Raw genomic sequence first — 23,679 nt, 5'->3', positions numbered from 1 at the left:
TTTTATTTCAGGGATTATTATCTTCAATTTTTAGAAGAGCTGTGTGGTGCTCTGTCTGGCTCTGGAGACCCTACTTAGGCCAGGAGAAATGGTCTTGGACTACAGCCTTCCAGACATATCTGCATTTTAGAGAGTCCATTCCCAGCAGGCCTCCACAGGTCCCAAGATGGTGGAAAGAGAATGCCTAATATTTTAACTATTCCATACCAATCCATTCTTTTTTTTTTTATTACCTATGACTGACACAGGACTGGGTTTACTGCTGTGCATGATTTTTAAAAAGGGGGATGGAAGTAAAAAATAAGAATAGCCTATAAACAGGAATAAAATAAATATATACACACACACACACACACACACACACACATAAAGCAAAACTACTAAAATGGCCATTGTGACATGAAAGCCAAGACTCTGAAGGGCAACACTTCAATCTTTTGGGACAAAAGGAGCCTGTTTACCACAGCTTTCTTCCACCAAGAATCTAATATTGAATTATTCCACAGACCAATAAAAAGTCTCAATATAGAGCTTTTTAAAACATGACTTAATGCATAGACAAAAATGCAGTCTTCAGATAATCAAGCAGAATATTTTTTACATGAACATTAATGCTGACCTGAAGAAAGGTTAGTTGTGCAGAGTAACAGTCATAATTTACACCTAGGAAAGCCACATTTACTTCCATTTATTTGGGGAGAGAGAAGCAGATGGCTCTAAATTTCTTTGTCCTAAGAAACTATTTGGATTAAAAAACCCTAAAGATAGCCCCCCATGAAATATCTGAATATAAAAATATTGAGAGAAATTAAAATTACTCTATTTGAAGCATGTAAATCCAATAAGTTTGGCTTTGGCCTATCTCATGCTCCTATCAGAAGACCGTAATTTGGGTCTTCTTTTTATCTTCAGACAAAATTGGCTTCATTTGAAAAGCTATTGCAGCTGTGTTGGATACTGCTGAAAATTCCTAAGTATGACTCAGATGACAAATTCTATTTGATAGAGAGTCTAGTGGGATTTGCAGAGTGGAGCCTCAATCCTGAAAACAATTAAGTTAACTGAAGACCCAACAGAGAACTTCTGAACTCCTATGAGATGTTGCAACCCAGAATCTTTAAGACAAAATTTATAATTTATAAATTACAACATAATTTATAAAATAATCACACTGTTTTGAGATGAGTCAGTATGTTAGGTAATGAGATTGATTCTAATTTTCTATAAATTTTCAAACACAATTGTAAAATTAAGATGGCAAATATCACTGAAACATAAGTATATAAAGACTTCATTCCAGGAGGAAATAATTATAATATTTCATAAACTTTCACAATTCAAACACGTATATTAAGGCAGTTTCCATGAAATTTTACTTGCTCAAATTTTTGTCAAACTTTAAAAGCATATGTGAATATATTTTAAAATATATGCTCATGTATATATACATGTATGCTTACCCACAAACGCATGTATAGAAACACAAACACATATATATGCAAATTCTCTTGAATGCTCTAAGATTAAACTCCATCATTCAGTATAAATTAATAAGGATTAACTCAAAACTTTTACAGTTACAGCAACAGCGGAAATTAAAGATTAATGATGAGCCAAAATCAGAATATTCCTTTTTTAATCAGTCATTAACTCTACAACAGTATCCTTTCTCTTCTTTCCATCTTTTTACAATCCCTCATTAAAAAAAAATGTATTCACCAAGTTCCTAAATTGCATAAAAATATTGTTACCACATCAGTGACTAATTCAAGTGGAAAACATGGAGAAAAAAATTTGGAAAGTGTGCTATTTAATTCCCATTCCAATTCCAATGAGTAATTCTGAGAGTCAGTTAACCTCTTTGAACTTTCTATTCAATCTTGGGGTAATTTTCAGCTGAAAAATGCAAGGAGAGAAATACAGGACCTCAGGCTTAACAACAAAGATATTTAAAAAATAAATAAATAAGAACAGAGACACTAGTGTTTCCAAAATGAGCACATTTCATTTTATTAAGCATCAAGGAAATGTGAGTCGTGTACCAAAGTAAAATTTCTGTGTTAGAGAGAAGTGATTATCAACAGAGTTCTGTAGAAACAAAAATAAAGGGACAATTAACTGTACTTCAGGGAATAAGAAGACATTAAAGGGTCTTGAAGAATTGATCACAGTAATCATTCAAAAATTTGCCTGTTACATCCCATTACCAATCTCATAGCCTCAATCTTAGATAAATCTATGGTTAGATATGCCCAAGTCCTTCACTGTGGCATGACATTTGCAATCACATTTTGGCTCTTCTATATGCATATTAGTATTTGTTTAAATTATTTTTAAAGGAACACATCTCTCCAAACATGATTTCACCACTGACCCACTTCTCTAGGAGTAGTAGCAAAGAAAATTTATGTTGTATTTTACAATTGTATTGTAAGTTATCATGTTTTAGGCTGTAATTCTGCTATGGATTCAGTATATTTTTAGGTAAATCTTCCCACAGATACATTTTAAGCATTTTATAGTGGTTTGAAAGCATATAGAAAATGTCCATTAAAAATGCATCTCTTTTGCTTAAAGAAGAAAATCACATATGAAGCAATATAAGTGAGAGAGACAGAGAGATTTTCATGTGTTTTTCATGATCCAGGTAATTGATTTTCTTATTGCTATTATAGAGAGCACTGCTGACATTCACTGGTCTACTGAGTTCATCACAGCTGTGCTTATGCATCTCTCCCAAGCTCTGTTTTCCACTGAACTGGAAAAGATTTGAATTTTTGTTTGATAATCTGCCACACCCTGGCTTTGCCTCATCTTTATAGTCACTCTTTTTTTGTTAAAGGAGAACCAGATTAATCAGTGCTTTAGTTGGTGTGGGTGTTTAGATTTGTGTTAAACTTTAGATGCAAGCCAGAGAGCAAAATGACATGTTCTGTTTGAGCTGGCTAATATCAGAGAAATCAGGGATGTATAGAAAGAAATGTGTGTCTAGGTTACCATGAGGACATCAACTCTTGGATTGCACAGTAGATTTCACCAGTGTGTGTATTTCACCCAGTCGTAACACCAACTGAGATCCATATCTAGATACCATATTATAAAACATTTTGACTTGAAGAAGAAAAATAGGATCGGGGACATAGACTACAAAGGATCCTGGTGCAGGACCTCAATATGCTCGAGGTGGTGAAGAATGCTAAATCAGAAAATTTGGAGTATGAGATTTATCTCTGGATCTCTCATGGATATCTTAAAACACAATTTGTGTCTATGTGTGCAAAATATCAACTAACTTTTCTAATGAGCACATTGATCATGAATTTTTCTTATGGGTATAAAAACTTCATTTGAATAGATATCAAACTGAGAATTTTAAGATAAAAGTTACAGTAGAAATTGGTATATGTAATCCCTGAAATAAAACTAACATATCCAATTTTCCATATTAGAAAACAATTATAATTATAATGAAGAAATTTAATGCATTTCAACTTTTATTGATTATTTAAAATAATAAGATAATGTGTACAGATAATGAATTTTTTCACGCAAGTGTCAAAGACACCAGGAGAAAAATTTAACCATGTTTCTGAACTGGTTTGAACACAAGGGGATCTTTTTAAAGTATAAAATAAAGATGACTGAGAGATAGAATGATAGATATAACAGTCTTTTCCCCCAATATGTCCTCTATGATCCAAGAGCAGAGCTTGTTTTCATGACTGTTCAATCATTATCCTTTTTTTCCCCTTTAAAGTGGTGAATCTCTGGTTTAAAATCAGAAGATGTACAAGAGATTGGTCCAACTGGTTTTCTTTTCCTGTCACCAGATGATGTCATCTATATTGGAACATCTGTGTGCTTTCTGTAACTGGGCCTATAGGGAGGCCTGTATACTACTTCCTCGCTTATAGCATGGATGTAACCTGGGATTCTGCAGATATTATGTGAATTGAGTAAAAATTGAATAACAAGAATTGGCAGAAAGAAAAAGAAGACGAAAACAAGTTTAATGGAAGAAAGTTTTGAACTAGGCATTAGAGGAGTTACTTCCATGAATTGCTGTGACGTGGGGAGAATTTTATGTGCACATAAAGGCATGGAGATGGCATGGTTAAGTTGACATGGCAAAAATAAAATAAATGCAGGTGATCGTGATTAGAATTGAGTAGCTCTACCAGAATATAGATATAAATGAAGGAAATATGGGCTGATGATTAGGGTATAAAGAAATATCTTGATTGCTAGAAATAACTTGGTACTGTGGATAAGCATATTTTTCTTGCAAAGATTTATCAAAGACCTATAAATGCTATTTGCCCTTCTTTCAAATACAACCCAGAAATTACTCCCCACACCCAGAAATAAATACATTGAAAAGCTATGTTAATGTGGTCTGGAAGTTAGACACATAGAAATCTAAATTTGGAAATATTTATACTAGTATTTATACCAATCCAGATAAAATGAGAACTTCTGGTACTATTTTGATATTTCACAGATAAGCTCTTTCTCTTTCTGTTTCTTACACAGTCAAGACATGAAGGGCTAAATTTTCCTCTAGAAAAATCCATTTCAGCTTTTACAAGCAGCATAAAATTTGAAATATCACAAGGAATCCCTCTTTGGCTGGCTAAAGAAATTTGTGAGAAATAGAAACAGCTCTAGATAAGCATCTAACTCTTCAGGTGCCATTCAAACATACCTTAGATACATAGTCTTTTGACATTTATTTAAAACTGAATTTCTGGGACTCAGAGTGGGTAGATGAATGAAAGGGAAAAACAGAGGTTTTTTCTTCCAGTTAATCTTTTGCAGCTCCCTATTTAAATTGAGTTAAGGGGGATTCTGGCAAAATCCCAATATAAAAATCTTCTAGGAAGATCAGGGTTGCAAATTAGTCATGCTCAAAAAATGGGCATCAGGCAATTTCTTAAAATTATGCAGCTGTTAATGAAGGGTTATTTTAAAATACACACATGTAATTCTTTTATTAAAACTCAAGGCAGAGCATTTTGATATATATTTTAAGTTATGCAAATATACACATGACTAAAATATGTAACAAACATATACATACTCAGATGCACACAAACTCCAGATGTGCCATTTTTCATTGTGGGTTGTGTCTTCCATAAGGGAAAAAGGCATATTAATCATTTCTTTTACTGCTAAGGGGATGGGTGCTGCTCTCATATTTCAGAAAGGGGCTGGAAAGTGAGGGAAGCCAAACTTTTTCCTATTTAAGGCCAAAGCACAGGAATCTCAGTGGCTGAGTTTTATGACGGGCCCGGTGCTGAAGGGCAGGGAACAACTGATGGTGCTACTCTGACCTGCTTTTCTTTTCTCCTTTTTGCACAAAGAGTCTCATGTCTGACATTTAGACATGATGAGCTTTGTGCAAAAGGGGACCTGGTTACTTTTCGCTCTGCTTCATCCCACTGTTATTTTGGCACAACAGGAAGGTGAGTAGGTATTGCTTTCAAGAAACTTCATGGGGTTTTTGTTTTTACTTCTCCTTACAAATAGGTAGAAAGGGGAAATCTGTCTCAAAATGCTAATTTTGTCTGTCAGCTCCCAGCTGTGAAATGTAGAACTGACCAGGATGGTGCCTTTTATATTTGCTTAAAGAGAATATTGTCATTTCTGTATTTAAAAGTTCTCCAGTCGTTGAAGATAAAGATGTTCTTGTACTAACTTGTTTTCATGTTAACAGTACTGGAAACTCTTTAAATGGCTTTAAAAAGTTTCCCTCCTGGATTGTTAACATCTTGGAATGCTTCCCTAAGCAATCTGGAAGTTATTGGTCTCTTGTAATACTTTTATGCTCTCCTTTGTATGCTGGGTTCTTTGTCAGGATAGAGTATTAAGCATTGTTTACCCAGTAAGAGAAGATAATTAAAAAATAGCATGCTTTAAGTATAGTCTACAGGGAAATATTATATACTATTAGAATCACCAAATATATTTCTGTAAGATAGCAACAGTATCTTCAGTGTTCTTTAAACAGGTTCAAACTGCAAAGTTTCATCATTTCTATTTTTGGGGGGGGTTTCAAGCACTTACATAGTCGATTAACATGTATTTGCTAATACTTTATTGTTAAGGGTCTAGTGTTTTTGCATGTTCTTCATTTTAACTGCTTTTATGTTAATAAGGAGAAGATTTATGAAAATATTTTCAATAGAATGTTTGACTTTTCTGCAAACAAGGTAAAGACGCTAGTGCTGTTTGACTTCAAAAAGTTGATTTGCTCTATATTCTAATAAGTGCAAGCAGTGATTTTCATGTTCTAATTTCCTCGAAGCCATGTTTAGTTCATTATTTCATTCTGTGAAAACATGTCTTTTAATTTTTATGTTTCTCAGAGTCATGAAAATATCTGACATAGTAGAATTAAAATTTTCGTACAAATAAGTCTTTAAGTGCTAAATTTGAAGATGCTAGAAGTCTCTACATTTCTACACATAATAAAAAACTTTACATTTAAGCCTATTGCTTTGGTGAACTGTGTCTGAAAACAGCTTTTCAATTTTAATATCATGCCTTTAATGTCCTCACAGGTTGTATATGTAAGTTGGGGGACACACCCAATGATCTCGCTTCAGTTACATTCAGCCATGGTCACAAAAGAAAAGAAACATCCATATTCTTTGTTTCCTTTATTTCTTCTCCTCCTTTTTCCTCTTCTCCCTTCCTTTCTCCACCCCTTTTGGCCTCTTTCCACCTCCCCCTTGTCTTCCCTTCACTTGTCACCCCACCCCCTTCCTAGGCAAGCCCATGTCTCCTCTTCCCTCTCCTCTTTTTCTGTCACTCTCTCCCTCATCCCCAAGTGTCCTCCATGTGCCTCCATCTTTTTTTCTCTCTTCCTTTCTCCTGTATTCTCTGCCTTTCCTTCCCTTGCATTCTCAACTCTCTTTCCTCCCTCCTCTCTTTCCCTCCCCATTCTATCCTCCCAGAAGATGTCACAACTCCCAGTCCTAGGCTAAAATACCAAATGACTTCTACCACATCCCCCCACCTCAATCAAATCTTTTACCTTTTTAAAAATTCTTAACTTCTCCTAATTTCCAGGGGGGAAAAAAAATCACAAAGTTCTCATTTACTGGAAAGACTACAAAACTTTTGCATTTAGTTCAAAAGAGTGACAAAATATTTGTGGTTGCTTGGTGGTTACAATCTTTATAATCATTATGGCTATTTTTCTTCTCATTCCCACTTTAGAAGGGAAAAAGTGTTTAATACCTACAGTATCTTTATATCACATAAGTTCTTTTCATTTTCCCTTTAGTTTCAAAATATAATAAATAGTCATGAAATTTTGCTTTTAGGCTTAAAAGAACTTGAAAAAGATTTTGTTCAGCTTACTGTTTTCGTTTGTCATGAAAAAAAATTGTTTTAAAATAGGATATCTTATTTTTCTTACAGGTTTTAAAAAAAATCTTTCTGATAGATTAGCTATAGGAAGGTTATAGGAGGTGGTTGAATGTTCAAGACATTGAGAATACTCATATATAGTTCTGGAGTATGGGTTTCTTATAAATGTCCTGAGAAACAGAACAGCCCTAGTAAACACTAACTTCTAGTTGACTCACACAAATTTTCTGGAACGTAAAACAGGTCCTTACAAAATTTTTGTCTTTTTACAAATCTGTGAAAGCTCTATTTAATTCACATGTTTTCTTGAACCAGTGGAGAAATGTGATCTGTTTTATATTTCCTGTAGTTTATAAACATGCCAAGTTTTAAGTATTGATACAAAGACTCGCCACCTAGTGGCTGACAGTTATCATTTGCATACTAATGCCAACATAAATTTTACACAGCTGTATTCCATAACCTTATAATGATATTTTTAAATATTACTTGTTAATTTGAAATATTAAATACTACTTTGCTAAGAAAATTGGTATGTTACTGATAAAATATTGTCAAGCACACATACTCACACACAAACACATGGTAATAATACTCAAAGACAGGAAATGGACTTGAATGTTATGGCCATTTTCAAAATTCAGTATATAACTTTACACATATAACATATAACTATTTTTGTGAATATTTGTAAAGTTTCTCATTTTTTTAGAATATTTGACATAAGTATTTTAGTTATAGCTTATTAGTTGGTAAATAAAAGGATTAAAAATTGTTACTTCTATTGATTCATTAGGGCAGGGAGATAAACTTTTATTTTAATTCAAAGTGTTTTAATGTTTCAGCTTATATTTTGTTACTCTGATAATTCCACTGTGATAATGAATTGTGAGCATTTAATTGCTTTAGAATTAAAGTCCACTGTAAATGGACTCAGAGAATCAGTTCTTTACCACAAGTAAAGAAGAGTCTATTTTGTTATGCTTATTTCCATTATGCTTTAAGAGGGGATTTGTAACTGATGAAGCTTGTTCAAGTTTTCTGGTTTATGTTGCCCTTAAAATGAAACATGCCAAACTATTGAAAAAATGTAGCATAAGATCACTAGAAACAATTGTACTTTTAAAAGGAAAGAATACAGGTAAATCAGTGTCAGTCATGTAACATAGATTCAGTGGTTTAGCTAAGATTACACACTAGGAAATAACTAAGGGTTAAGACTAGAACAAAAGTTCTGTTAAATCTTAGGTAATTAGTGGATACAAAACAAACGTAATCCAGGGTATCTGAATTTTCTTGTTTTTTAACTGTCGTTCATAGGAGATAGTAAAAAATTGTATATTGTCCTAGAAAATACATGAGTTAATGCACTTCTAAGGTTAAAAAAAAGATAATTTTTTTCTGTTTAACACTTTGAATTATTAAGTCTACTTTTAAAATAGGAGCCTCCTTTATAATTTAACCAGAAATTATCTTCAGTTCTGTAAAAATATAAATTTCAAGTAAATAAAGTACTGATACAAAATTTTGTGTTTTTCATTCATGATACCTTGCATTTTCTTCCCATCTCTGGAGTATTCATCATCAGATGACCTAAATGCCTATAAGTAAACAGATTCTGACTAAATTCTGAAATTAAACATCTCTATTATAAGAGAAAAGAGCAAAGCCAGGGAAACAATTCTGGTAAAGAAAGAAAGACTTGTGGTTATGTGCTTTTTACTAATTCAGATTCTTGGGTTGATGTCTTATCTACAGGCTCATTATAAAAAATCAAGAACTGTTGGATGTGAGTTTTCCAGGAGTAGAGTTGAAATTAAAAACCCTCACCAAAGTCCCTGTTCCACACCTACAGAGTTGCATGCAAGACTTGAGTAGTCACTCAGGGAGAAGAGCGCCATCTACTGAAACCCCATGGTTTCCACTGTGGCTGACTGGCGCAGAGTTCAAAGATTATGCAGCTCAGTTCTTTCATTTTGTAACATCAAATGATATCACCACCTTGAAGTGATTAAAGTGGATTGCTTAAGAGTTAAAGTTTTAAAGATGAAAGATGTTATTGCCTTTGCTGGACATGAAGAACATTTGTAAAGTTTCCAGGTCTACAATAACTTTCTGGAAACGTCTCAGAGGGCTGTTTCTTGTAAAACAGCTTTCCTTAGAAAAAAGTGCAGTGCTCTTGTTTTCCACATTGAAAAGAAAAAAAAAAAGGAGAGGGGTAGTGTGGTATAACAAATATCTAGAGTTTTCAAACGGGAAACTTGGCCTGTTTCATGTCATGATGACAACGGAAAAAAACGAGATAGCAAGTCTTACACAAATCATTTGTTAACTGCAGCTTAGGAAGTTACATTAACCACTAGAATTTCTGTCTGCGCCTAATGAAAACACAGCAGAAATGGATTCCTTTCAGATTAACTAATACAACCCTTGTATTTTCCATGACTGAGGTCAAGAACTGCCATTAAAATGTAATCTTAGTGAACAAAATGAAAAGTTCAAAGAAGAGAGCAAAACTTAGTGTTCCCCAAAGATGTAAAAACTGAAGATAAAGGATCCAGAACCTATTAAAAGTTATATTTGCTTTGGAAAGTCAGATTAAGAAAGTATTGCTTCAGCAAAATGGCATTTATTTTTTCAAAACTTTGTTTTCTATAATATTTGGTGTGGAGGAGAGCAAACAGGGACTGTTTCTCAAGTTAATTAAAATCAGAGAAACTCTGTGGAGCTGCCTGATACGTTCATCTATGTCCACATACAGAAGGGAATCTCTTAATGAAGTTAGAAGTTCATTAATATGACTCATTTAGTTACTATATGTGCTGCCACTCAATCTTAGACATCCTAAATATATATATTTTTCTGCATGAATACATAAGCCTTATCTGTTCATTGTTGTTGCTGCAGATAGGATCCTGGTTTTCTGTATCTAGTAAAACATATCCTGAGTTCCCAGTGCCAGTTAATCCTGTTGGTGGTCTGGATGTCATTAGGGTGGTCTTGGAGATTAAACTCTTTTTCATAAGTTCAGAAGAAAATAAACAACAGAATTCAATTCCAGATGTTGTCTTCTTGTTTTGAGGCCAGATTGAAAAGATTTTCTGCAGAAAAATGTTATTCCTTTAAAAAAATAGAAAAGAAAACCCTGCTTTTTTTACATTCTGATTTCAGATTTGCTGAACTTAGAAATTATAATGGGACAGAGCCTATGCTGCCCTTGAAACTACAGAAAGGGAATAGAATGTAGTAGCTAAGAATATCAGATTTAGAGATAACCTTTCCTAGGTTCAAATCGTAGCTTCACCTCTTACCATATAACCTTGGGGAAATCACTTGCTGTCTGTGTATCTCCGCTTCCCTATCTGTAAAATGAGTATTATGATGGCACCCACCTCCGCAGGCTTGTGGGAAGATTAAGTAGGATAGATATACAACACGTATAGAACAGTGCCAGCAACACAGGAAAGACAGACACAAACTCTGCCTAGTATGAGTTTTACTAACACTGGAAAATAAAATTACTGTAAGGAAGGTGAAATTAAAATACTTCATAATTCAGTGATAAGGAAAGTAAAGAATAGCATTTTGGTTATCAGACATAAAATTTAAAGATGTTTGCCAACTGTAATTATATAAGTAGAATATGTTTTCTTCAGTATTCTTATAATTTGTCACTAATCAGATTATATTATAATGCAATGGCTGATTGTTAGATATATGATACTTTTAATTCTAATTCTTTAATTATTTTTATTTTTCACAGGAGAAAATCTTAAAGGAAATTTCTAATTGGAGACATAAAAATCATATATCTATAAGGAATAAAACAAGAAAACATCTAGAAATGATTCATAAAATTTCTTGGTCTTTGGTTTTTTTGTAGGGGATAAGAATAAGAAGACTCTACCTTGTCCATGCAAAAACCACTTTAAAATTGAAATTATCCATCTACCTAGGTCTACAGATATTTCTTTCAGTCCTTTTTGTTAACTCATCTAACATATTTTAACATATTCTGATTAATAATAGCAGCCAAAACATATTTAATAAAAATGTATGTTTTCCAAACATTAGTATAATTTAAAAGCCAAATATATTTCAATTGAAAACTATATGAATTCCTTTTGTTCACACTTACAAAATATTCAGCTTTCTACAGTAACAGGAAAATGTTATGATAATTTGCATATCACATCTGTTATTTTTAGATTTTCAGGTTAAAGAACACCTTTTCTCTGAGAAAGATTCAGTAAAAAGGGAAGAGGAAAAAAAACTAAACCTGCCACTCAAGCTAAATTAACAATTTGATTGGATGCTTCAAGGCATATAATTTTTACTCCAAAACTAGAATTAAGACAAAGATAACTTACAGTGTATTATAGTTTAGTCACAAGAGTAAAATTTTATCAAATCAGCATAAATTTACATGAAGAATGGAAACCAAAACAACAAAATGAAACTTTTAAGAACATCTGAAAATATAAGATTATGTTACTCAATTTTATTTTTCTCTAAAATTCCAAAGAGCTAGAAAATTAAAGAGGCAAAGAAGGGATTATGTCATACAATAGTTTCATTTTGTTAAATAACTTAGATGATGATTTAGTCTAATGCATTATTGTGTGACCACAAAGAATTGATTTCAGGACTGCTTTTTGTACTCAGAAACAGGAAGTGACATGAGAGATGGGGTTTAAAATTAGTTATACATTGGAACAAGGAGACTTAGTTTAAGCAGTAACAACAAAGGAGGGAATTGGAAAATCTACTATTTGTGCAGTAGTAAAAATGAGATTATTTGCCTTTTCTTTAACATATTTGCAAAAGTATGTAACATTTCTTTTCATCAAAGCTTTTCTGAATTTAGATATCTAGAAAAGAAGGGAATAACATGAGATGACTGTTGTTTCTGAATTCCATTTTCTATTTTATTTCTAAACACTGCAAGTGGCTAACTAGAGCATTTTATTCCTTTTAAAAACAAAACATTTTTTTTTCCTTGACTCTGGCATGATTTTCTCACATACAACTAGGCTATGGTCCTAAAACTGAGGACTGTGAGACATCTGTGTAAGAGGTTTAGCTTCTAACAGAACATACTGCCAACCATATTTGGTCATACACAAAACAAAAAGTTAAAGGGAACTGCATAAAATTCTCTGTTCTTTCAACAAGGGTGACTGAGATAGAACAGTAAAGAAAAGTCTGACATTCAGGTGCAAGTTTCTATAGGAACTGACTTCAGGAGAGCCAAATTTCTTTCAAATGGATGAGAGATAAATTATGGCAATAAATAGAAGTGTATTAATTCTTACTTTTCAACCATTCCAACTTTCTTCTTTTATTTAGAACAAATCATATTTTTTTAAAAGTACACCAAATTAACTCAATCTTTATATTGAGACTTTTATGTTATAAAAATCATAACACACATGTATGACTCCAAATAAAATTTGAAAACAAAAAACTAAATAATTTCCATTTATGTAACATTGGGCTTAACCCCAATTCTAACAAATTCATTTACAAATTTAAATATCAATATTATGCTTATTTGTTTACTGGTTTGCAGAGGGAATGGAAAATACTGTGTTCTAGGTTTGATGATACCTTCAATGAGACACAAACATAGGAGTATGAATACATAAGGGAAAATTTTTATGTTAATTTTAAGGCAGATTATAAACATAGGAAGAGAAGATATTAAAAATACGAGATGCTTGACCCTAGCTCTGTCATCTTCATTTGTCTTTAATACATCATCAGTATCCAGCACCTAATTTTTATAACACAGGCCCTATGTTAAATACAGAAAGATATTCTTGACCCAAAGGCAAAGCGCTAAAAAAATTGTTAGTATAAACTGATGGTGTCTTTTTTTCTTCCCTAGCTTTATTGAAGTGTAAATGACAAATAAAATTGTATATATTTAAGGTGTACTTCTCTGATAGCTCAGTTGATAAAGAATCCGCTTGCAGTGAAGGATAACCCTGTTCAATTCCTGGGTCGGGAAGATCCTCTGGAGAAGGAGTAGGCTACCAGTTCCAGTATTCTTGGGCTTCCCTTGTGGCTCAGCCGGTAAAGAATCTGCCTGCAATGCAGGAGACCTGGGTTCAATCCCTGGGTGGGGAAGATCCCCTGAAGAAGGGAAAGGTTACCTACTCCAGTATTCTGACCTGGAGAATATCATGGATTGTATAGTCCATGGGGTCCCAAAGAGTCGGGCAACTTTCACAGAACAACTTTCACTTTCAAGGTTACAACATGATGAGTTGATATATATACACATTGTGAAATGATTACCACAATCAAGTCAACTAATACATCCAGCATCTCACATAGTTTCCTTTGTGTGTATGCGTGGTGAAAACACTTAAAATCTACTCTTTTACCAAATTTCAAACACACAACACAATATTGCTACCTGTAGCCAATGTTCTGTACACTAATGATATTTTCAAAGAAGCTGAGAAGCCTGAGAGCCATATTATTAATGAGAAAAATCTTGAACTAAAACCAATCTGTTGAAACACTCCATATAATGCTAATTTAAAGAAGGTTTTTAAATAATTCATATAAGAAAAGGGAGCCACTGTAAACATTGAAGAGTGTATTTCATGCAATTTTATTAAACAATCTTTCATCTCATCAAAACTTTCAGACCTTTTCTGAAAACCAGTGAGCTTAGTTCTAAGATGTCAGTTCTCCTTAGCAAAAAACTTTAATGTCTGGATCCTTACAGTTAATAAAATAATATGAAAAAAGATTGCACTTCTCTTAAGCATGTCTTTCAAAACACCATTTTGATAGGCCTACTTCATTCACATTAGGTAAGCATTCTGGCATTCAGCTTTTATGCTCACAAAGTATGAAGGAATGCTCCTTTAAAGCCGAGACAATATTTCTTTCCAATGTTCTCATCTGTTTCAAACATGGAGGAGAAACTAAAATAACTTTTTAAAATAAACAAATTCTTTCTTGCCTACTTAAAATTGCAATGAAAAAAATCATGCTTTGTTTTATTAGCTGTAAATCACATAGGGTAATTATAACATGTAAGAATGGACTTTTAAACCTCTTGAATCCATCAAAGGTATAGCACAAGATCATTAAAGTTGTATGTATACACACAGATGGAAATGAGAAATGGAGGGATCCTGTACAGTCCATAGTTTCTAAAATTCTACTTTTTTTTCTAAATTTTTACTGAGTCAGTTAAACCTCTAAACCCAAAATATTGGGTTGGTCAAAAAGTTCATTCAGGTTTTTCCATAACATTTCATGGGAAAAACACAAACAAATGTTTTGGCCAACCCTATATTTAACATTAATTCAGGTATGGAGAAGGTACAAAAATGGGAACTTGGAAAGGTTTGCTTCATGTCTGTATGTAGTATCTAGAAAGAAAAATCTAGGACTCTCCCAAAGGCTTTTAGGCCATAAGGCACCAAAAAGTGTATTCAAACTACTTGCCTTCTCCCAAGCAGGCCTCTTTCAGCAGGCATTTTAGAGATTATGGCTCTGAGAAAATAAAATTTCACTGTTTCACAAAAACACAAATACTGAACAAGTATGTGATTCGTTTGCAAAAATTTTTGCAGATATTTAGTAACTTCTGATTTATTTACTCAGTTACTGGCAAGTTATCATAGTAGCCCTCAAAAGCTAAAGTTGTATTCAACCACAATTCAGAGCCACTGCTTTAAAAATTGAGACCAGTTTTTAGTTTGGCAACCCTTAAGCCGATTCATTGTTAATAGCCACTGAAATTTCAGTACCCTACATATAATTAGGAAACAAGTCTAAAATTTTGGTCAAAGTGAATTTTTGACCATTTTAAGCCACAAATACACATGGTCATGATTCATATTTTTCCCTATTATTTTAACATATTCCTTGCCAATTTGTGTTTAAAAAAAATTTAGTGATTTGGAGACCACTTTACATCCATATGGGATATACAATATATTGTAGCATATCATATTAATGCCCAACAGAGCTAACAGTGATAGTCAAAACATACAATGAGACTTCTTGAGGTTTTCCCAAGAATCTGGAAGAGTTTTATGTTGCCAAGAGTAGCTCAGTTTTCCCCTGAATTTCTCAACTAGGTTAATAAAATCCAGAAAGTCTTCAGAGTTAGTGACAGAACCATCTTTATAGTTTAATGCTTCCATCTATAGCTAAAGCAAAGAATAGCAATTAGAAAAACTTCTTTTCAATTGCACAATTAATACATAAATGCTTAAGTGAGCATGGGATTTCCACTGGTGTTAAATTCTTACTACAAGCAAAATTAAAATATCTACTGGCCCTAAGGCAGTTTTATCTTGGTGTGCTAGTTTGATGTTAATAAACAGATTTGGTATTTTAATTATTACTACATAATTAAGACTACTTAGCAAATTATGTAGGGAGAACATAATATTCTTGGTAGTTTAATTTTTGGATTTTTTTTAATGTGAAATATCACACCATCTCTCTCCTATTTTCCAGCTGTTGACGGAGGATGCTCCCATCTCGGTCAGTCTTATGCAGATAGAGATGTATGGAAACCAGAACCGTGCCAAATATGCGTCTGTGACTCAGGATCCGTTCTCTGTGATGACATAATATGTGACGACCAAGAATTAGACTGCCCCAACCCTGAAATCCCGTTTGGAGAATGTTGTGCAGTTTGCCCACAGCCTCCAACAGCTGTGAGTTGAAAGAAAATCTGTATATATTCATGATTCTTATTTAAACACATGAGTAGTTCCTATGTCATAGGAGCCAGAAAGGAAATGAAGGTAATATCTGGCAAACAGTCAAATGGGCATTACCAGTAAAAGGTGAACCTTCCTATTTAAAACCAGGGGTTAGATGTGATTTAGGGTAAGAAATTGGGACATATTTGATGGAAAATTTTTTCTGTGTTTAATCTATATCTTTTCCATTTATTAGCCCACTCGCCCTCCTAATGGTCAAGGACCTCAAGGCCCCAAGGGAGATCCAGTAAGTAAACAGTGAAAGGAAATTAGTTCATTGATGAGTTTGTTTTCTTTTCCTTCTAATAACCTTTCCATATTTGAACTTTCATCATGTATACATTTCCTTTAGTATCACATATTTAAATGATAACACATGAGAGCTCAAACTGAGAATCCATAATTGTGCATGTAAGCATTTGATCTCCCAAACTTTGTCTAATGTCTTCACTTCTCTTGTCAGTTTGAAAAATAAAATAGAGGTCAATATACAAAGGAATAAATTACACTGAAATGATTTACATCGTTTGTTTAAAAATGTATAGATTCCCAAGAAAACATATCACATATATTGATTTCTTATAAGCACAGAAGCTACAATTTGATAATGATTCTAAATCACCAAGACTTTTCAGTGTTTTCTTTATTTTTATCTCTAATTTTTAGGGTCCTCCTGGTATTCCTGGGCGAAATGGCGATCCTGGTCCTCCAGGATCACCAGGCTCCCCAGGTTCTCCCGGCCCTCCTGGAATCTGTGAATCATGTCCTACTGGTGGCCAGGTAATACATTCTGGGACTAAAAGATCACCGATTTAAAACTATCTGCTTCATTTTCTCTTCTTTAGTCTATATTACATCTCACTTTTGTGGCATCCCTGTATCTATTCTCTGATTTTATGTGTTTATCAAATTGTTATTTAGTGCTTATGTTTGTGCTAGGCACTGTCCTGTTTTATAAGTAAATTCACTTTCTCCATAATTCTAATGCCATTGCTACTATATCTTTACAAAATTTCCCAGCTTCTCAGCAGGCATATAATATATGCACTATGTTTGAGAAATGAGCAATCAACTACCCAAAGAATTAACCCTGAGAATTTAGCAAGCGCTGCAGCTTGTTCCCCTTATAATCCTCCTGGTAAACCCTCTGAAAGTCTGTACCAAAAGCAGTTAAGGAGTTATGAACACTCCTTAATGACTTCAGGTCAAAAGGATTATGCAAGACTATGCAACTACTCTTGCCCAGGCTTCAGAGCACATCCTGCTCCTCTAGAAAAGCATGGCAACCCACTATCTCTGTATGTAAACTCTACATGTAACTCTGCATGTAAACAAATAAATAAATAAGACAGTGTTTCTGCTGCATGGAATTAGGAAGAATTAGAAAACACATACACAAATCACCGTAGGTTGGGAAAAAAAAAGATTAAAAAAAAAATCAACAGGAGGCAAAGGATAGAGTCTAGCTTATTCTTATCATATTAACAAACAGAATCTGTTGCTAGGCCAAGAATTCAAAATAAAATAGTCTCCAAAACAATCCAATAAAAATATAAACCTTTCCATTATTCTTCCTCTTGTTTTCTATGGGGATGTCTATTTTTTTGGTGAATCTGTTAGGCATTAACCAAAAACTGGAGATATAAATTTTACTTGTATCAGTAATTTTGGACAAGTAATTTGACATCTTCATTTTTTTTGCTCAAAATGAGAGTCAGGTTATTTGATCTCAAGGCCTTAATCTATGATCCTGTTTCCAAAGCTGTGGATATCACTTAGAAATGATATGCTTGGTTAAAGCATATAAAAACAAATTATTTAGAAACAAATTGCTTACAGTTAGTTGAAAAAAATTTGCATTGCATAGGCAAGTATTTCTGTAGGACATCTAATATCTAAAGTTACAGAGAGAATGAGCAAGATAATTAAATCATACATACACTCTCTGGCATGCAGAAAACTTTCTATCAATGAATAGATGTTGCATGCATTTCTACTAAATGCTTTTGCGAAGAACTATGATCTATATAGCAACATGATCTTATCTATCTGGTCTCTTTGCTACAGAACTATTCTCCCCAGTACGAAGCATATGATGTCAAGTCTGGAATAGCAGGAGGAGGAATCGCAGGCTATCCTGGGCCAGCTGTATGTACAATTGTTTGTCAGCATTTCTGAGAATTATTTAGCCTTCTGTTCTGTTAAACCTTGAATGGTTGTTCTTCTAGTAACACAGTATTACAGCAGAATTGTACAAAATAGCTTATTTTTGTTAAGGCTGGGAAAGAAAACGGTAGGTTTACCATGATCCTTCTATCCGAATTCATTTTTTTCTTCACTGACTCATTTCACACCTGTTTTGCCATTCCTTCCTTCTTTACACAACCAGGGGGCACACCTGCCTTCATGCTTAGGTCTTACACACTATTTCCCAATTTTAACCAAATTTTGTTATTTTTTGCTTCCACTTTTCTTCTTTTTCAACCTGAGTTGTTCAGAATCTTCTTTTAATCTTTGTTCATTATTTAAATGCTGCTATCTAAATGACAATCCACAGGATAACAATCCATTATCACAATTCATCTCACTTCCAATCCTGAAATCAAATAACAAATGTTTCCAGAATTTATCAAGTCATTAAGTTCATCTACTGTAAGTGGTAGCAATTTACACTGTACCCAAAGGGTTTTCTTCCATGTAAATGACCTAGAGTTTTGATAGAAGAAAATAGCATAAAAGCATTGAAACGTGGGCATGCGTGCTTGAGGCGTGGTGTCCCATGTAAATGATCCTTTTTTTAAGAACAGCTCTTAGAAGGAACAGTACCAGGGAAGGTAATCATTTTACTGCCAGAAACAGGTAACTCTATAAATGAGACATGGAGCTGGATTGCCAGGGATCATGGAGGAGTGCTGCCCAGATCATTGGACCCCATATTTCTAAAGCTTCTAAAACCAGAAAGTATAAAACTTCAGCTGTTAGATCTAAATGATAAGTTACAGAAAGACGCTTAGTAGGCAAAAAGTAAAAAGACAATTTTTAAGTTTTAGAGCCTGGGTTTTATTTTTATTTTTTGTATCTTTTAAAACCAGAATGGTAATTGCATTAACTATGTAAATGTCAGTATCTCGTGTTTCTCAGCTATATTCACATTATGGATCCTATTTTTCAGTCAGACATACTGTTTTTACTAAAAAACAAGCAAACCAAAAAAGCTAAAAAAATCTAATACTTATATTTTTAATTACAAGATAAAATTTAAGAACTCATTTTCTAAATTTATTATCAGTATTTATAAATAGTATGCTAGAAAACTGAAGATTTTTCATTTAATCTGTATTTATGAACAAGGACAAATCATTTATAATTATAATTTATTGTTGCCCCAGGTACAGTGAGTCTTACATACACATCTAAATCTTCATATCAACACAACTCTATGATATTGGGTTAATTTACATCATTATTTTTAGAAACTTGTGTTTACAGTATGCAGATTAATATTTTTCCACATTGAGTTGGGCTGCCAGGCAAAAGTGTTCTTCTTCACCAGCTCTAGCATCATCTTAATGTTGCCGAGATTCTCATAGCATTTTATGTAGATTTTTCCAGATTTGGAATGCCCCTTTTGGAAAACTCAGGTTAATGTTTTATAACATTTACCTATAATTTTTATTCACTCTGAGAGAATTTCATTTAAAATGAAGTTTTTGTGATGAGATTTTCACTTAACATTAATAAAATAAATTATATCTATGAATAGTTACTGCATAATGAGGTATGTTGTTCTCATTTTTAAAGATGTCAGTATCATTCCAAACAGGGGAATCTCTGATGCCTGGATAAAGTGTGTTTCAGAAGCATTTGTTTTGTATTTATCCTTTGAATTCGTGTTACAGGGTCCTCCTGGCCCACCCGGACCCCCTGGCACATCTGGCCATCCTGGTGCCCCTGTAAGTATAGCCATCTGTGGCGATTTCTTTCTTATGAATATTATATGAGTCAAGTTCATACAGATCTTGCTGTAATTTTGCTATTCCAGCAGACATAATCCCAGTGAAGTACAGAAGTAGCAACCAAGCAACTATCACTCCTTTAAGGACGGAATTTCATGCTTAGTTCCTTTCCACCAACTGTTAGCACTTAAAAGCTTGGCAAAATTAAATCATTTTCTTAATTTGCATGTCATATGGCTTCAAGTCTGAAACAATGCAGTTTCAATAGAATTAAGTGTGTAAAATGGAATAAATGGATGATTCTGACCTGAAAATTTTTGGTTTCCATCTTTACAAACTGGAATAGAATTCACTGACTACATTCACAAATTCTGATTTCATACTATCTTCAAGATGTAAATGAATCATATGAAATTAAGTTAGTGTAAAAATATTTACATATTATTTATTCTATCCACTAGGGCGCTCCAGGATACCAAGGTCCCCCCGGTGAACCTGGGCAAGCTGGTCCGGCAGTAAGTAACATTTATAGCTATACTTAATAAATTGACAGTTTTAGATAGAAACCACCTTTATATTCTAAAACATAACCTACAAAATATTTATCAAATTTATTTAAAATAATAAGCTGTACTTTTAGGATTGTTTAACTGGTTCCAAAGGTCTTTTGGACTCAGTCATTTCAATATCTTAGAGACACTATTTTAATCTAGGAATTTCTTGGCTAATTAGCCACCACAACAGTCCACTTCCTAGTATGAATACAACTCCTCTCTCTGTTAAATATAGATTAATTAATCTATTAATTAGTTCACCTATGTGTCTACTTTCTTGAAATATAATTTGTAAACTTAATTTTGTTGTAAAAGTCCACCAAGAAAACATGCTGTATAAATAAGATGAAGTTAGTTTGAATTAATATTTCAAAATACCTATATATTTAAAAGTTCAATATCTCAAAAATGTAGAAGTGTATTTGGGTTATATATATATGATGTATTTATATATATATATAATTATATATGTATAAATATATATAAAACACAGATATATGGTACTTTTAATTTTTCTTAAAAATAAGTTTAATAAACAGTAATAATTGGATTTAATATAGGTAACCTATTAATTCAAGGTGTCATTTTCATAATGAGACACACAGAGTATTTTCTAAAAGGATTTTTTTCTAGGAATATACCTAATTATAATAATAAATTGATTATAACAGAAAAATCTACAGATGTATTTGTTTTTTATTTCCTTTTTTCAGGGTCCTCCAGGACCTCCTGGTGCTATAGGTCCATCTGGCCCTGCTGGAAAAGATGTAAGTTTTTAAGAAATGCATGGGGATGCAGTACAATTCAAGCTGGAATGTTCTAAATAATATATACCATGTTCTAGAATCTCAAAGAAAAACCTTACTCCAAAATTTGTTACTATCTTAATAACATTTAAGCTCATGTTAATCTCTGAATATCTATGATCTATTTGTATAGGTATATATACCATTTTTAAAATTCGAAACTAACAAAACCCCTCATCCCATGAATTTATCGCTTAACTAGAGATGTTTCTTCTCTTTGTCTCTTGTAATAAAGAAATCGGTATCAGTGCTTTATGAACTCAAAAACTTAAAAAACACCATTAATATTATTCTATTCTCTTTTTCCTTTTGATTTCCAATGGCAAATTCTTCCCACTGGGTTGAGAGTTGGTCATATATTTGTTTGGAGTGATGCCTGAATTTTTGATGAGTTTATGTCAAGGTGGGAGAAACACGCCTCATTCCTTTTGCTGAGGAATCTTTTCTCACAACCATATGTTTAGCCTAACCGTGTTCATGAATCCTCAGTGAGAGAAATACAAGTAATCAGTTCACTAACTGGCTGCAGTGAGTTTTCTCTTACACAAGCTCCCATATATTTTCTCCTCTGTCTAGGGGGAATCAGGAAGACCCGGACGACCTGGAGAGCGAGGATTTCCTGGCCCTCCTGTAAGTCTTCAGTATAGAATGAGTTAGTTGGAGTAATCACAATGGTCTTCAGTTGAAATTGTATGATTAAATTATACTTTAAAATAGAAGACACTGGATTGTGAGTCTATTTGAAAATTCATTAATATCTTTTTTATTCCTTTTTTTAGGGTATGAAAGGCCCAGCTGGTATGCCTGGATTCCCTGGTATGAAAGGACACAGAGTAAGTACAGTTTCTAAATTAACTCTTAAGTTGTTCCATTTGACTATGTTTATTTACCTAGCAAACTTTATTGGGCAATTGAGTGTGTGTCAAAAATGACTAATTCCAACTAGTTGTTTGTTTGTGTTTTCATTTTCTAAATCTATCAACTTTGTTGACCAAATCAACTACTTATTTTACATAAATCAATAAAGCTGAACTTAAGTACACAGAAAATATTTGTAAAAGAATAAGTGTCTCATTGCCACTGTCAGAAAAGATGAAAATAAATTATTGATAACTATTCTTAGTCAATATGATTTACAGATCAAATCAAATGACTTTATTCTAGGCAAAATATTAGGTAGTGTCAAACAACTAGATAGAAATTCTATCAACTTCATAGAAATAAAATTTATGACACAGATATTTGCTACTCTACAGTGAAGGCAACTTCCTAACTGAACTAAATTGTACTTTCTAATTAGATCACATTTTTTTTTTACTGTAAAATCAATGTCTCAATTCTTTAGTGCACTTAACAGAGTTTTAAATCATTTATGTCAGTGTTGAAAAGAGTGCTATGTGCTAAAGCTAGCTATAAAAATTTAATGTAAAGTTTTTAGCTATTCTGAATTGTTAACAGGTCTTAATATTTTTACTACTTTTTTATATTTCATAGGGCTTTGATGGACGAAATGGAGAGAAAGGCGAAACTGGTGCTCCTGGATTAAAGGTAAATCACAACAAACTCACATTTTGATAAACAAATTTATTTAAATGTTATAGCTATATTTAAGGTTTATATTTTAGGGTTTGGATTTTTCTAAAACCTACCTGGGTTTTACATTTTAGGAGCTAAATAATAGGGAGATATAACTGAGATGTTCTATTAAAGCTTCCATGAAAGCTGATAACTTAAACTGTCTAGATTAGAAATGACTAAGTATCCCCAAGTAACACGTTGACTTCTTCTGTTTAGTCTTCAAGTTTTTAAAATGAAAAAAATGAGATTTACAGTATATAAGATTGCTACAAAATTTGATATTGCTTAATGTAATCTTTTTCTTCGGTTCCATATGTTTTTGATTACATACTGTGTTGAAAAAATTATAAATTTTTTTCCTGTTACACAAAATGGTGACATATGTTACATGTTCCTAGGGGGAAAATGGCGTTCCAGGTGAAAATGGAGCTCCTGGACCCATGGTAATTATGTTTCTTATCATACAATTTTCAACTTTATTATTAACTTCCATCTAATGCAGAACTTGCCTCCCTGCTTCCCCAGCCATTCTTACACATGTCTAGTTGAAAGTAAGACCACACTTCTAATTTTATCCTCTAGGGTCCAAGAGGGGCTCCCGGTGAGAGAGGACGGCCAGGACTTCCTGGAGCCGCAGTGAGTATTCCTACTGTCATTACAC

The 23,679-nt window shown here is 33.1% G+C and overlaps 1 protein-coding gene across 1 annotated transcript in view; it reads left to right on the top strand.

The window, feature by feature from the left end:
- Window positions 1-5,104: 5,104 nt before the first annotated feature.
- Window positions 5,105-23,679, top strand: part of COL3A1 (collagen type III alpha 1 chain) — a 39,827-nt gene continuing 21,252 nt past the window's right edge. Inside the window, exons 1-13 of the mRNA XM_027555686.1 lie at window positions 5,105-5,465; window positions 15,874-16,076; window positions 16,321-16,371; window positions 16,791-16,904; window positions 18,192-18,272; window positions 20,024-20,077; window positions 20,542-20,595; window positions 21,348-21,401; window positions 22,017-22,070; window positions 22,220-22,273; window positions 22,935-22,988; window positions 23,417-23,461; window positions 23,601-23,654. Coding sequence (XP_027411487.1) covers window positions 5,387-5,465; window positions 15,874-16,076; window positions 16,321-16,371; window positions 16,791-16,904; window positions 18,192-18,272; window positions 20,024-20,077; window positions 20,542-20,595; window positions 21,348-21,401; window positions 22,017-22,070; window positions 22,220-22,273; window positions 22,935-22,988; window positions 23,417-23,461; window positions 23,601-23,654 — 951 coding nt within the window. The 5' untranslated portion in view covers window positions 5,105-5,386. The remainder of the gene's footprint in view (window positions 5,466-15,873; window positions 16,077-16,320; window positions 16,372-16,790; window positions 16,905-18,191; window positions 18,273-20,023; window positions 20,078-20,541; window positions 20,596-21,347; window positions 21,402-22,016; window positions 22,071-22,219; window positions 22,274-22,934; window positions 22,989-23,416; window positions 23,462-23,600; window positions 23,655-23,679) is intronic.

This window comes from Bos indicus x Bos taurus, chromosome 2 (assembly GCF_003369695.1).
Source record: "Bos indicus x Bos taurus breed Angus x Brahman F1 hybrid chromosome 2, Bos_hybrid_MaternalHap_v2.0, whole genome shotgun sequence".
Lineage (NCBI taxonomy): Eukaryota > Metazoa > Chordata > Mammalia > Artiodactyla > Bovidae > Bos > Bos indicus x Bos taurus.
Note: the sequence above shows the minus strand (reverse complement) of the source record. Positions and strands in the feature narration are given on the sequence as shown.